At 64.0% G+C, this 13,491-nt stretch overlaps 1 protein-coding gene across 1 annotated transcript; it reads left to right on the forward strand.

The window, feature by feature from the left end:
* The first annotated feature begins 6,454 nt into the window (after positions 1 to 6,454).
* On the forward strand, positions 6,455 to 13,404 carry CAMKV (CaM kinase like vesicle associated). The gene is made up of 11 exons (XM_040076607.2): positions 6,455 to 6,520; positions 9,589 to 9,697; positions 10,901 to 11,032; positions 11,111 to 11,185; positions 11,260 to 11,398; positions 11,478 to 11,598; positions 11,836 to 11,911; positions 11,991 to 12,127; positions 12,206 to 12,284; positions 12,358 to 12,445; positions 12,574 to 13,404. Exons 2-11 carry the CDS (start codon positions 9,603 to 9,605, stop codon positions 12,970 to 12,972), a joined length of 1,341 nt encoding a protein of 446 aa, XP_039932541.1. The 5' UTR covers positions 6,455 to 6,520; positions 9,589 to 9,602; the 3' UTR covers positions 12,973 to 13,404.
* The last annotated feature ends 87 nt before the right edge of the window (positions 13,405 to 13,491 follow it).

The raw sequence follows: 13,491 nt of genomic DNA on the forward strand, positions 1-13,491 counted from the left end.
TGAATCACAAGAGGTGGGAGGGGGATTTCCCAGGCACCAGCCTATCACTCGACGCCCTCCCTGGAGCTTTCCAGAAACCAGGGAAGGGCCCCAGAGTGAGGTGCCTGACAGGGACAGGCGAGGGAGAGGGATGATTGACAAACAGGTGGTTATATGACAAACAAGTGGGGAAGAAACCATTGGGAAAACTGCAGGGTACATCGGAACCAACCATTACAATTTCCAATATCAAACGCGTTAAACAAAACAAAATAAAACATGAACCACCACAAGCACCCTCCTGCCACTGCATGGGTGAGATGTCTCCCCACCCACTCCCGGGGCACCCACCTCATGGGAGGCACTGAGAAGGGGGCACCCACTGTTGCTGTGCCAGTGAAAGGAGGGCGCCTGCACAATGGTGCTGCTGTGGCCATCCTGGAACCACCCCCCAGCACCTGCCATGCTGGGGCCCTGCTCTGCACCCTGTGTCCCACCATGGCCCTCTGACCTTGGGATGTCTGGGAGGTTTTTCCTAAAAGTCTTTCTCCCAGCCACATCCAGCCTGTGGCCGGGGTGGCTGTGGGGCACGAGGCATGTGAGGAACACCATGCTCCTGGGCATTGGGTGATAATGCCCCTGCAGTCCTGGCATATGGGTCATGCTGCCCCTGGGATTCGTGGCATGATGGATGCCTGGGGCATGGAATTGCAGTTCCTAAGGGATCGTGATGCTCCTGGGATGATGTGTGCCCAGACATCAGATCAAGATGCTCTTGGGGTCATGGGTGTCCAGCCACAGGGTCATGGAGCCCAGGACATGTGATCACAGGACACGATGGCACCTAGCCCATCTACTGCTCCTCACCCTGCCTGCCTGCACAGGGTCCAGTGGGGAACACTGCTTCAGGCTCGGGGCTGCTGTCTGGTGACCAAGAGTCATTACCAGCTTCACTTAATGACACGTTTATTGCTCCAGCACTGCCTGTGTGGGGGACGGTGCAGCTCATGCCTCAGGACATGCCAAGAGATGAGCATGGCTCTGTGATGCTTGCTGCCCTGTGAGCTGGCTTTCTGTTCCTTTTGATGGAAGTGGTGGTAGATGTCACATTTGCAAGGAACTCATCCTGATGAAGAGGTCCCTTCTGCCCCAGTTTTGGGGCAAAAATCACTTAGTACAAGACACTGGAAAAGAGGAGGGGAGCAGTGATGGGCATCCATCGCCTGGGTGCAGGTCCAGAGTTTGGGGCAAGGGACAAGGGCAGGGTCTGGGATGGATGGATGGGTGGATGGATGGATGGATGGATGGGGAGGGGATGTTCAGGATAAGCCCAGGATGGGCAAGGGATGCTGAGACACACACAGGCTGTGGCTGTGGGCAGCACTGCTCCTGCTCCATGTCCAGTCACACGGGCCCTGCCTCCAACAATGGCTTTAAATAAAACCTCCTCTGCTGCTCATTAAGCAGTGCTGGAGCCCCGGGCCGTGTCAGCTCCCATCAGCCGAGCTGTCCATCTCCACCGGTGCCTCGCACCTGCACGGCTCCGCCGCCACACGCCCCAGGGTGTTTTTACTGCAGCTGGGTCCCAGCATCCCACGGTCGGGGTGGCTGCCAGCACTGTGCCTCAGTTTCCCCACAGTGCAACTGCTCTGCTCCCCCAGCCTGGGTTTTGGGGTGACCATGACCTCCAGCGTAGGTGCTGACCTTGCACATGCAAGGCCAAGCAGCACCATTTTGGCTCGCTGCCGAATTGCTGTGGCAATGGGAAGAGCCTGGCACTGTGGGGTTCTTAGGGCTGGATCAGAAATGAGAGGGAGTGGGCTGGTACTGCGGGATGCTGCATGCGTGGGGGGCAGCCAGGGTGGCTGACTGGGGCACTAGCAGCTCATGGGATGTGGGGATGGATGTGTGGATGAATGCATGGATGGGTCAGTGGATGGATGAGTGGATGCATGGAGGGATGGATGAATGCAGGGATGGATGGATGGACTGGCACCTTGGCTATTGCCCTCCCCAGCACGAAGCAGAGTGGGTGCCCAGGGCTGTGTGTGGGTGGCAGATACGTGCTGGCCTGCTGTCCGGTGACACGGGGGACAGCTGTGGGAGCACGCAGTGGGAGCAGGGTACCCGGTGGGAGCAGGGCTGTCCGTGCTGGCAGTGGGGTGGCACAGTGAACTGCTCGTTAGCTGACGAGTCTGGTGTAGTTACGGTGACATGCATGAAGGTGGCCCTGCTTTAGGCTGCCCCCCCCAATGAATGTGCTTGCAGAGATGACAGATTTCATGCTAATCCACATTTATCCTGCCCTAATTACGCTGCGGGAGGTGAGGAGAGAGTGCCCAGACTTCCATGCCAAGGGCTGGCCTGTGCCCACCCCTGTCTGATGCTGCCTGACACTGCTGGCTGGGACTGGGACTGGCACTGTGCCAACTGCCATGGCACAAGGGACAGGCAGGTGACCTCTCAGGGTGGCACCTTACATGGCACCTGGCACCCCTGCCCCAGCTGGGGGCTGTCTTAGAGGTGCTACCTGAGCACCCACAGGTGAGCACTGGCTGGCGGCACCCTGAGGTACTGCGTGGCTGGGCATGGCTGGTGGAGCTCTCCGCTGAGCTGTGGGCAGGTGAGGCCGTGCCGGGCCGTGCCAAGTTGTGCCGAGCTACCTTGTGCCGTACCCATCCGCCACGGCTGCAGCGGAACAGCCGGCATCCCACCCCGGCAACGCGCCGTGCACACGCAGCACTTTAAATGTTTTATTTGGGGAAAGTGCTGTCGTTAGCAGGGATTAATTATTAAAATCGGAGCCATCTATAAAACATGAGTGGCCGCACGCGGGGATGCGGGTGCACAGGCAGAGCCGGGCACGGTCCCGCCGCTGGCATCGCCCGGGGATCCGCTGCCACGGCGTTTGCCCGTGATGCCGCAATGCCACATCGACAGCGCGTTTGGGCTCCTGGCGGCGAAGCGGGCGCAGGCAGCGGCGTGGGGGCTGGACTGGGGACGGGGAAAACGGTGCTCAGTCAGTGTTCGGGTGAGGCGGTGGTCTCCGGTGCCAGCCGTCCCGCTGAGAGGTGGCAGGAGGCAGCAGGCAGCGCCGAGCTGTTTTTAGCGGCTGCCGGTGCTGGGGAGAGGGCGTAAAGAGCAGCCGCCGCGGCACCGACGTGCCATTTTTAGAAACTGGCAAGGTTTGCTAATGATGCCTTGTGAGCGGCGGGGGGGCTGCACCCCGGCACCCCCAGTGCCCGCTGCCCGTACCCCGGCATCCCCAGTGCCCGCTGCCCGGCCCCTGTCCCTCTGCCCTCCCCGCCTGGCTCCAGAACCTGGAGCTGGGGGCACCTGCACAGCCCGGGGCACCCCTGCACCCACCTGAGGCTCTGCTGGCCCTCAGGGAGCTCTGCTCTCCCCCAGAGAGCCCTGGTGGTACTTGGGGAGCTTCGAGGGCCCCTGGGAAGCTTTGGTAGCCCCTGAGGACCTCTCCTGGTCTCTGAGGAGCTTTGGTGGTCCCTGGGAATCTCTGCTGGTCTCTGGGGATATCTGCTGTTATAAGGCATGTATTTTTCTCTTTTCTCTGCCCCTGAGACAGCACCAGCTCTGAGCTGGGGAGGCTCACCCCATCCGGGCACCCATTCAGGACCAGTACCAGCCATGTCCTAGTCCTGATGCTCTCCCTGGGGGCCAGTTCTCTCCTTTGGGGACAGCTCTCTCGCTGAGCTCTTGCCCTGAGCAGCCTCCCTGCACCCTGGACCCTATGGCTGCAGGTACTGCCAGAGACCCGGGGGACCCCCAAAGCTCTTTCAGTGGGAAGGGGAATCAAACCCCAATGCTGTATCATCACTGTGATGCAGGAGTACACTGCGGAAAACAAGACCCCTTTTCTCACTGGGGCTCCAGGGACAAGAGCAAGCCCTGGATGTGACAGGAACCAAGCCAGTGGAGAGGTACAAGGCTTTTTGTGCTGTCATCTACACAGGGACAGGCCACACCAGGAGCAGGCTGGCCAGGGACAAGCAGCCACAGTTGGCAGTGCCCAGCCAGGTGTGGGGCAACCCCGTCCTCACACAGGGTGTGATCACCAACACAGGGACGGGCTGGCGGAGCCGTGGCACTGTGGGGACACCATTCTTGGTGACCGAGCTGAGCAGCTCCCTGGCTGTCTCCCTTGACGCCTTCCAGGGCACATGGGTGCCATGGGACACCTGTGGGGAGGGCAGCCCTGCCGCTGTGCCGCCCTGCTGCTGCCCATCCCACTGAAGGGCCAGGGGTGACGATCAGCAGCCGCACCCCCTCTTTTTCTCTCCCCCTTGCTCCCCGCTGGCCCCCCAAAAGGAGGAATGGGGTTTATTTGGCCCCGTTGCCGGGCCGACATGCGCAATTATCGCTGATTGCCTGGCGGTTGCCATGGCGATGGCAAGCACGCAGGGATGCGGTGCCGCGTGGTGCTTGAGTCACGGACACGCTGAACACCCCCCACTGCACCCCACTGCACCCCACCACAGACATGCCGAGCATGGATCCCACTGCAGCCCAGGGCAAACATGCTGAACCTCCCCCACTGCACCCCACGGCACCCCCCAGCACCACCTGGGCTGGCCCTCCACCCCCTTCAGCCTCCTGGGGCAGGGGGGTACAGCCAGATGCCCCCAGCTGAAGCAGGGAGGTATGTCCGGGTGTCCCCCACCCCATGTCCCCCATCTGAGGCAGGGGGGTATGTCCAGGTGCCCCAACCCTGGCAGCCCCACCTCAGGCATCCTAGGCTCACTGTCTCCAGAGGTGATGTGGGAAAAATCACCCTCGACCAGCCACATCACCCCAAACTCAGCTCTGGGGTGCAGTGGGAAGAGGGTGGGTGCATGGGGCAGTGGGACACAGCACTGTAGGGACAAATGCCATCGGGGTCAGCAAAGCTCATCACCCCAAAACAGGGTACAGAGTGGACCAAGATCTGAACCAGAATCAGGACCAGGAGGGGAGCAGAGCACAGTGATGGCAGCTCTGCCACCGGCACGAGACTGGTGCCAGGAGGTGCCAGGCACGAGCCGGGGTCAAGGGACAATGGAGAAGTGCCACCACATCTCTCAGGCTGCAAGCCACCACTGGGCAGCCCCGAGCCACACGGGTGCCTGCCGGGTAATTATGACTTACGCTCCAGGTCCCCGCGAGGTGCGGAGATTAATAACCGCGGCGCGCTGCTGCCAGCCGGTATGATTAAACTCTTGATTAGAAGCTCAAACTACAGTGCCCTGCTAATTCCCCCTGCTCTCACACACCCTTAATTACCCAGCATGGGTGGGGGTAGGCCTGGGGCTGGCAGGGCTCGGTGCCACACGGGGGATGGGTGCCGGGGGCACCCCAGCTGGCTCCCCCTTGGAGCGCTGGCTGGTCTCCAGTGAGGGAGATGCTGGCTTTGGGATCTGTGGGCAGGAGGGGACCGTGGGTCCCGGGTGTGGATGGTCACACCCACGTGGTGAGGACAGTGCGAGTCAGGTTTGGGGAGCTGGGGTTTGGTGGGCGCAGGGGCGAGAGGGGAGGGAAGTGGGGGTGCAGTTCGGAAGCAGCACCATATGGGCAGCAAATGCCAGCGTGTGGCACGCAGCCCTTGGGGAGGCTCCGCACACGTGGCTGCACTGCGTGAGGAGTGGGGGCAAGGGGGCTGGGGAAGGGGCTGGTGCCCTGCTGTGCCCTGGGGGCCGTGCTGCCCACCCCAGGCAGCCTGGGCTGTGAGCAGAGGTAAGAGAATCAGGGTAGCAGATTTCTCGTCCCTTTCTCGTTCCTTGCACCAAAGTGTGGGATAAGGACAAATCCTGTCACAGGGAAGTGAGTAGAGCCTTCGGCCTTGCAACTGGAGAAGTTGCCTGGCTCCCACTGGATGATGGCACAGTGGCAGGAACATGTGTCTGTCCTGTCCTCATGGTGTCTTTTAGTGCTCTCAGGGGACAGACACCTGTGATGCTGAGTCCACACTCAGCCTTGCTAAAATCCTGCTCCCATCCCATCCCATCCCATCCCATCCCATCCCATCCCATCCCATCCCATCCCATCCCATCCCATCCCATCCCATCCCATCCCATCCGCCATGGCACAGCCCAGGGGATCACGGCTCACCCCAGAGCTTACACTGTGAGGTCCCACGGGGTCTCTGGCCCCATGGGATGCCCGGCCCCAGGGTGTGGCGGTGACAATCCTCCGCCTCGCCCCCCGCGCTGCCGCTCGCTCCCAGCGCCACGCGTGACCCGCTCCCCACGGGCGGGGCGCGAAGTTTGGCGGTGACGTCAGGGGCGGGGCGGGGCGCGAAGGGGGCGTGGCCGCACGGTCCCGCCCCCCCCAACTTGCCGCGCCGGGCGCGCGGGGCCGCGCCGCGACGGATCGACGGCAGGGCTGGGATCGGCTGGGATCGGCTGGGATCGCTGGGATCGGCGGGGATCGGCTCAGCTCGGCTCGGCTCGGCCCCGGCCCGGCGCGGGAGGGCGGGCGGGAGGGGCGCGCTCCCCCCGAGCGGCGGCCCCGGGCCGCGGCCCCCCGTTGCGGTCAGAGAGGCGTGCAGGTGAGCGCCGCGCCGCGCCGGACCGGGGGCGAGGGGGGCCGGGCCCGGCCGGGGGGGGCGTTGCTGGCATCTATCACTGTCTGGCCCGGGGCTGCCCCCAACTCTCCTCCCGCCCCCGGTAGCCCGGGACGTCCCGACGGAGCCGCGCGTATCCCTGTCCGGTGCGTGCGCGCCCCGACGGCTGCCCGCCGCCGCCGCACCGCCCCCGCCGGCGTCCCGCGTCCCGCGGACCCCGAGCCCCGACGGGCGCCGTGGGCACGGGGAGCTGCCGGAGCCCGGCTCCCCCCGCGCCTTCCCGCTCGCTCCCCCCGGGCCGCTACTGCTCCGGTGCCGCCCCCGTCCCCGCAAGGAGCCCGGAGAACAGGGCAGGCACCGCGGCAGGGATGCTGCCGGGGCGCCTCCCCCATGCCCCCGCCGCCGAGCATCCTCTCCCGGACCCCGCGCCTCTCTCTCCCGCAGTCCGCTCCCTTCCCGCTGCCGCAGCGCTCCAAGCCGGCCAAACGCAGAGCTCCCTGCCGTGCGCGGCCCGGGCTGTTCCCCCATACGCCCCGGGCCGGGGGCGGTGGGACTCCCCCGGCCCTGTCCCAGCCCCAGCCCGGCGCCTCCTCGGGCAGTGCTGGGCCGGCCGGCCCCTCCGCCTCCCCTCCGCCTCCCGCTGCCTGCCCGCTGCCTGCACTAGCAGTATTTCGGTCCGTCTTAGCCCGGCTGCGTTTTCTGCCTCTCTCCGATACATCCTTTCCCCGGGACGTGGGAGCGGGATAGCAGGGGGAACCCCCCCACGGACATGTCCAGGGCAGCTGCAGGTGGAAGCGGGGCTGGAGATGAAATACCAGCCGGTGGCACCTCACGCCGTGGAGCAGAGCTGGGGGTCGGGGGCTGGGGGGCCCCGCTGGCGAGGGCTGCACGGCTGCGTCATCCCTCCGTGCCATCCCCACCCGGCCACCCACTTCCCCGCTATTGTCTTACACCCGCTGTTGCTTCTGCTCCCAAATTAGACACTTGGAGGGGGGTGCTGGTTGCGTGCGGGTGCCAGCGCAGCACCGAGCCTTCCCCCCGGCACCCCGGGGAGGGAGCACTCATCCCTTCGCCCACCTCTGCCCCGGTGGGGGTGCTCTCACCTGTGGGGTGCAGGTGCCGACCCCGATGCTGGGCTGGATGCCAGCCTCCCTTGCAAGGTATCCTAGGTGCACTGAGCCCCTTGAAGCCAGCCTGGGGCAGGGGAGGGTGGCAATGCTCAGCCCTGGCAGGATGGGTCCCCACTACACCAAGGGGAACTAATTTTATGAGCGCAGATTAGCTGAGTGCTCCCAGAGACAGCAATAAAATCCCGATATATCATCCCACCCGGGTCCCCTTCCCGGCTAATCCTGGCACCGTGCCGCCAGTGCTGGCAGCCTGCCTGCCCACCCGCCAGCCAGCCCTACCCCTGATGATCTGTGGCATTGAGCCCACTGCCCCTCCAGCAGCTGCCAGGACAGCCCTCATTCCCCTTGGCCAGGTACAGTGGCACGGCAGAGCCGGTGTCGTGTGGCACGGGGACGCAGAAGTGCCAGGCAGGGCACGTTTGCCGGGAGAGCTGCTGGGATGAGTCAGGTGTAGGCTGGAAACCCTCACCCAATCTGGGGCACAAGCAGTGGTGTCCCATGAGTGCTCTGCTTCTCTTTTGGGACTTGGTGCACACTGACCAGGACTGGGGCAGGTGCTCTTACCCAGTAAGGGTTTTCCTGGGAGGACGGTGCCCGGGTGCCTTGCAAGCTGGGAGCACCTTTCCTCCGGGCATTGCTCCGGCAGCTACGGAGGCAGTCAACCCCAAAAGATGGAGGCAGAAAGGAGCATCCCCCACTTCCCTGGGTCACCGCACTCATGTCCCACCCAGGTTTGGGTCAATCACCCCAGGGAGCATTTAAGTGCATGCCCTGGGTGCTGCAGGCAGCACGCCTTCCTCCCAGGGCCCGCACAGCAGGCAGGGGGCCGTGCACCTGCAGGTGGGTCGGGTGCTGCTGGGTGCTGCCGGGTGCTGCCCGTCCCTGCCCCCTCCAAAGGATGTGCCGCTTTCTGCATCTTCAGCTCCCATTGCCATAGCAACAGGCTCGGCGCTTGGGTACCCGCTATGCCGGCTCCCGCATCCCGCAGCCATCCTGCCCACAGCCCTTGCCACGGGGCCCGGGCGCCGCCGGTATGGCACAGCCCGGCCCGCGCAGCACAGCGCGGTGTTTGGGCAGCTCTAGCGCTGGGCACTGGGTGCCTCCGGCACCGTGCCAGCTTCCCATCACAAGGTCCCGCTCAGGCCCATCCGAGAGGGCTGGGGAGGCCCCAGGCAGCTCTGTCATCTTCCAAGCCATCAAAAAATAATGTCAGCTGAAACTTCCTCCTGGTAACACGGTGGGAGAGGGGGAAAAAAATCGCTTTATGTGACCGATTTTTTTTTTTCTGGGAAGCTTCCAAGAAGGATCTGGTTTCGAAGGGTTCCCAACAGGGAAGCAAGGGGCAAAGCATCCTTCCTAAAGGGCTGGAGAAGCTGGCGTGTGCCGAGGCTGGTGTCCTGACCGCTGCCGGTGGCAGGAGGGCTGGCACCTCCAAGCTGCAGTGCCACCTGCCTGGTGCCAGTCAGGGCTGGTTGGGAATGGGAAGCTGAGACTGGTGTAACCCACTGCACATGTGACAATGTGTGACAATGCTCTGCCTGGGGAGGCCCCGTCTGCTGAAATGTTACCGTGGGCAAAACCGGGCTGAGAAGCAGGAAAGGATCCGTTCACCTCCGCTTGCCTCCCCAGTGGGTGCTCCAGGCACTGTGCTAACCCTGACTGCTAATTAATCATTAATAATCCACAAGCAGGGGCCAGCTTTGTGGCTGTGCTGGCAGCCTGAGCCCAGGCAGAGAGGCTGGATGCCACGGGGATGGATGCACATCGGTGGGGCTGGGCACATGGCGGCTTGCAGCAGCTGCAGAGCGCGAGCAGCCACTGTGCTCAGGTTCCACGTTAATTAGCACAGCTCGGGAGGGTCTGCTGTGGCTCCAGAGGGGCCGGCAGTGCCAGGGCACTCACTGCCTCTCCCTGCCCTGCCAGCACCGGGCCCTGCGATGCCGTTTGGCTGCGTGACGCTGGGAGACAAGAAAGATTATAACCAGCCGTCTGAGGTGACCGACAGATATGACCTGGGCCAGGTCATCAAAACGTGAGTTGGTCCCTCCACGGCCCCACGGACGCCCTGGGGAACCCCAGCCACCTGTGTGGGGCTCTTGGGGTGCTGAGGAGTGGCACAAGACTCCCTGTGGGGGCTCTGGGGGTGCTGGTCCCCAGCTGGGCTGGGATTGCAGGGTGTATTTTGGGATGGCTTTACCCTAATTAGTCCCTCTTGCTCATGGGTGCATGGGGGATGTTCACGGCCAGCTCCAAGGAGGGCAGTGAGCTTTCCCACTGCTGCTAGCTGCAGCTGGGCAGCTCCCTGTATCCCTCCCTCCTCCCCTCAAGATTTGCAGGGATTGCAGCAATTCCACACGATCCTGGCTCCCTCGAGCATTTTGTGAATCAGGAGGGCTCAGCTACAGCAAAGGAAAGACAGATGTCACTTGGAGGGCAGTGGAGCACTGCTGCTTCCCACAACCTTATTGCCATGCTGAAGGAACCTGTTAGGATGCACTCCTAAAAATGAAGCCCTCACACCCCTTGAGAGCAGCCTGACCACCAAATAGGCACCAGAATTTTTTCCATCAACTTCCAAAACACCTGCTTGGACAGAGGTCACCCCTGCCAGGGTCACACTGGGTGGCAGTGGGGACCTTGGTGCTCCCAGATCTTCGCTCCATCCTCTTTGGGGGGGTTTGTCCCAAAGCTCACGGATCGCTGTTTCCCTCCACCCAGGGCAGTGGCCATGAGGATTTCAGCGCAGCTGGGGGGGATTGAAAAGCCAACGGCTTTGCTGGAGCAGTGCCAAGAGCCCCCCAGGGACTCGCCTGCAGCTCCAGCCTGGCCGATGGGCTCAAGCACCATTAATAATACAACAGAAATATTGCAGCTGCTGGCACATCTCCCTTTCTTTCTCCCCGATTGCTGTGCTGGTGTTAATGTCGGGCGTGCTGCTGTTCCACCTTGGCACGAGTGGCTTTGCAGTAGGTCTTACTCCTCCTGTCCTGAGGCTTTCAAACCAGCAAAATTCTCCCCCTTCCTTGTCAATTTGCTTCTTCCAGATCAGTTGCTTCTCACTGCTGTTTTTTTCTTCCCCTCCAAAGCAGTTTTGAGCCACGGCTTTCTTCCACTTCTATGGCATCTCCCCTGACTGCTGGGATCTGGGGGAATGCTGGTGGGCCCAGGGACCACCCAAGCACCCCAGTCTCAGTGGTCCCCAGGAACGGGGTGATGTCTGGGGGTACCCTTGCAGGGAGGAGTTCTGTGAAATCTTCCGGGCCAAGGAGAAGACGACGGGGAAGTTGTACACCTGCAAGAAGTTTCTGAAGCGGGATGGGCGAAAAGTGCGGAAGGCAGCCAAAAACGAGATCATCATCCTCAAAATGTGAGTGCTGGGGCTGGAGGGGATCCTGTGCTACTGGGCAAACTGGGAATTCCCACCCATGCCCCTGTCTCTCTGCAGGGTGAAGCACCCCAACATCCTACAGCTGGTGGATGTCTACATCACCCGCAAGGAATATTTCATCTTCCTGGAGCTGTAAGTTTGGGAGATCTGGGTGGTGAGGGGGTGGCCCCACCAGGGGTGGGTCTCGGCAGAGCCGCTTTCTGCAGGGCCACTGGCCGGGAGGTCTTCGACTGGATCCTGGACCAGGGCTACTACTCAGAGAAGGACACCAGCAATGTCATCCGACAGGTGCTGGAGGCTGTTGCCTACCTGCACTCACTCAAGATCGTCCACAGAAACCTCAAGGTGGGTGACAGAGGGGTGGGAGCACCCCTGGGTGCTGCCATGCCCCCCGTCCTGGCACTCACAATCCCTGCACCGGCAGCTGGAGAACCTGGTGTACTATAATCGCCTGAAGAACTCCAAGATCGTCATCAGTGACTTCCACCTGGCCAAGCTGGAGAACGGGCTCATTAAGGAGCCCTGTGGCACCCCTGAGTACCTGGGTGGGTGAGAGCCAGCTGGGTGGGCATGCAGGGGTGGGCAGTGCTGGTTCCCAGCAGGTCCCTGCTTTTCTTTACCATCCACTCCTTACTACCTGCTGCTGCACCTCCCGTTCCCCATCACCCCAGGGGCTGATCCTGGGAGCTTCCAGTGGGTGCCTCCCATTCCCCATCACCCCAGAGCCAAGAGGCCAGGTGGCTGGAGACCCCGGGGGATGGTTGCTCTTGTGTGTCTTGCAGCTCCGGAGGTGGTGGGGCGGCAGCGGTACGGGCGGCCGGTGGACTGCTGGGCCATCGGCGTCATCATGTACATCCTGTGAGTGTGGGGCGAGGGACAGGGTAGCTACACGGGTTTGGGGCTGGGGCTGGACTGAGCCGCCCACCACATTCCCCAGCCTCTCGGGAAACCCCCCTTTCTACGAGGAGGCAGACGAGGATGACTATGAGAACCACGACAAGAACCTCTTCCGCAAAATCCTGGCTGGGGACTATGAGTTCGACCCGCCGTACTGGGATGACATCTCGCAAGCGGGTGAGCCCCATACTGGGGGAGCACATGGGGTCCCATGTTGTCTCGTACCAGCACTTACTTCTTCCCCTGTGCCACCAGCTAAGGAGCTGGTGACGCGCCTGATGGAAGTGGAGCAGGACCAGAGGATCACAGCGGAGGAGGCCATCTCCCATGAGTGGTGAGCAGTGGCAGGGTCAGACGAGGAGCCAGGGGGGCTGGTGGGGACTACTCACCCCTCACTGCCTCTCCAGGATCTCCGGGAACGCTGCCTCTGACAAGAACATCAAGGACGGCGTCTGTGCCCAGATCGAGAAGAACTTCGCCCGGGCCAAATGGAAGGTGGGTGTGGGTGTGCCGTGCCTCCGTGTCCCTTCTCAGCCGAGCCCACCATTGAGCTATGAGTCTGGTGAGGCTGCCAGTCGCCGCCCGTCCGCCAGCCCCAGACCCGCCCCGTTTCTCCCCCGCAGAAAGCCGTGCGAGTGACCACGCTCATGAAACGCCTGCGGGCGCCCGAGCAGACGGAGACGGCGGCAGCCCCGGCCCCGGCAGCGACCCCGGCCCCGGCAACGACCCCGGCAGCAACTCCGGCCCCGGCAGCTGCCCCGGCCCCGGCAGCGACCGCGGCCGCGGCCACGGAGCCCACCGCTGCGGCCACGGAGCCCGCGGCCACAGAGCCCGCCACCGACACGGCCGCGGCCCCAGCCCCCGCCACGGAGCCCGCGGTCCCCACCGCCCCCGCCCCGGAGCCCGCAGCCCCCGGCACGCCGCCTGCCGCCGCGCAGCCCCCGGCCCCCGGCACGCCGGCCGCCAACACGTGTAACGAGGTCGGGGCCGCCGCCGAGCCCCCCAGTGAGCAGAGCGGCTGAGCGGCCCCCGCGCCCCTGTACATAGCCCCGGCATGGCCCCCCAGCCCCGCCTGCGCCCCCTTTTCTACGTGCCCCGCCGGAGAGCCGGCCGCGGGGCAGAGCCCTGCATGGCGCCCGTCCCCCCGTGTCCTCCCAGCTCTCTCAGTCTGTCCCCTGCCGCCGGCCCCCTTCCCCGGGGATGCCCAGAGACGCGGGGCAGCCCCCCTCGGCCGCACGCCACGCAGCGCTGGTGGGGGCGTCGCGGGGCCCCCCGGGACACGCGTGCATGTGCGGGACCGCAGGCGGGACGGAGCGGGGGCCGTCCCGGAGACCCCCCTCTCCGTCCCGGGATCCCCGAGGAGGGGGCACGGGGACCCCCGCCCGGGGGCAGCCACACGGCCGCCCACGCGTCGTGCCTGGAGGACACCCACTGCCCCCCCCGTGCCCCCTCCCCGGTCCCCGCTTCCCCCCTCGCAGCTGCATGCCTGCAGGGCCGGCTCTGCCCGCGGCTGCCGCCGCCGCCCCGCGCCCCGCCGCTGT

The sequence above is a fragment of the Hirundo rustica genome, chromosome 12, assembly GCF_015227805.2.
Source record: "Hirundo rustica isolate bHirRus1 chromosome 12, bHirRus1.pri.v3, whole genome shotgun sequence".
Classification (NCBI taxonomy): Eukaryota; Metazoa; Chordata; class Aves; order Passeriformes; family Hirundinidae; genus Hirundo; species Hirundo rustica.

Excerpts from the sequence above, each read along its gene's own strand:
- CAMKV (XM_040076607.2), top strand. The coding sequence starts at position 9,603 with ATGCCGTTTGGCTGCGTGACGCTGGGAGACAAGAAAGATTATAACCAG. Across the intron at positions 9,698-10,900 it reads CTGGGCCAGGTCATCAAAAC|GGAGGAGTTCTGTGAAATCT; the intron begins GTGAGTTGGTCC and ends GTACCCTTGCAG. Across the intron at positions 12,446-12,573 it reads TCGCCCGGGCCAAATGGAAG|AAAGCCGTGCGAGTGACCAC; the intron begins GTGGGTGTGGGT and ends TCTCCCCCGCAG.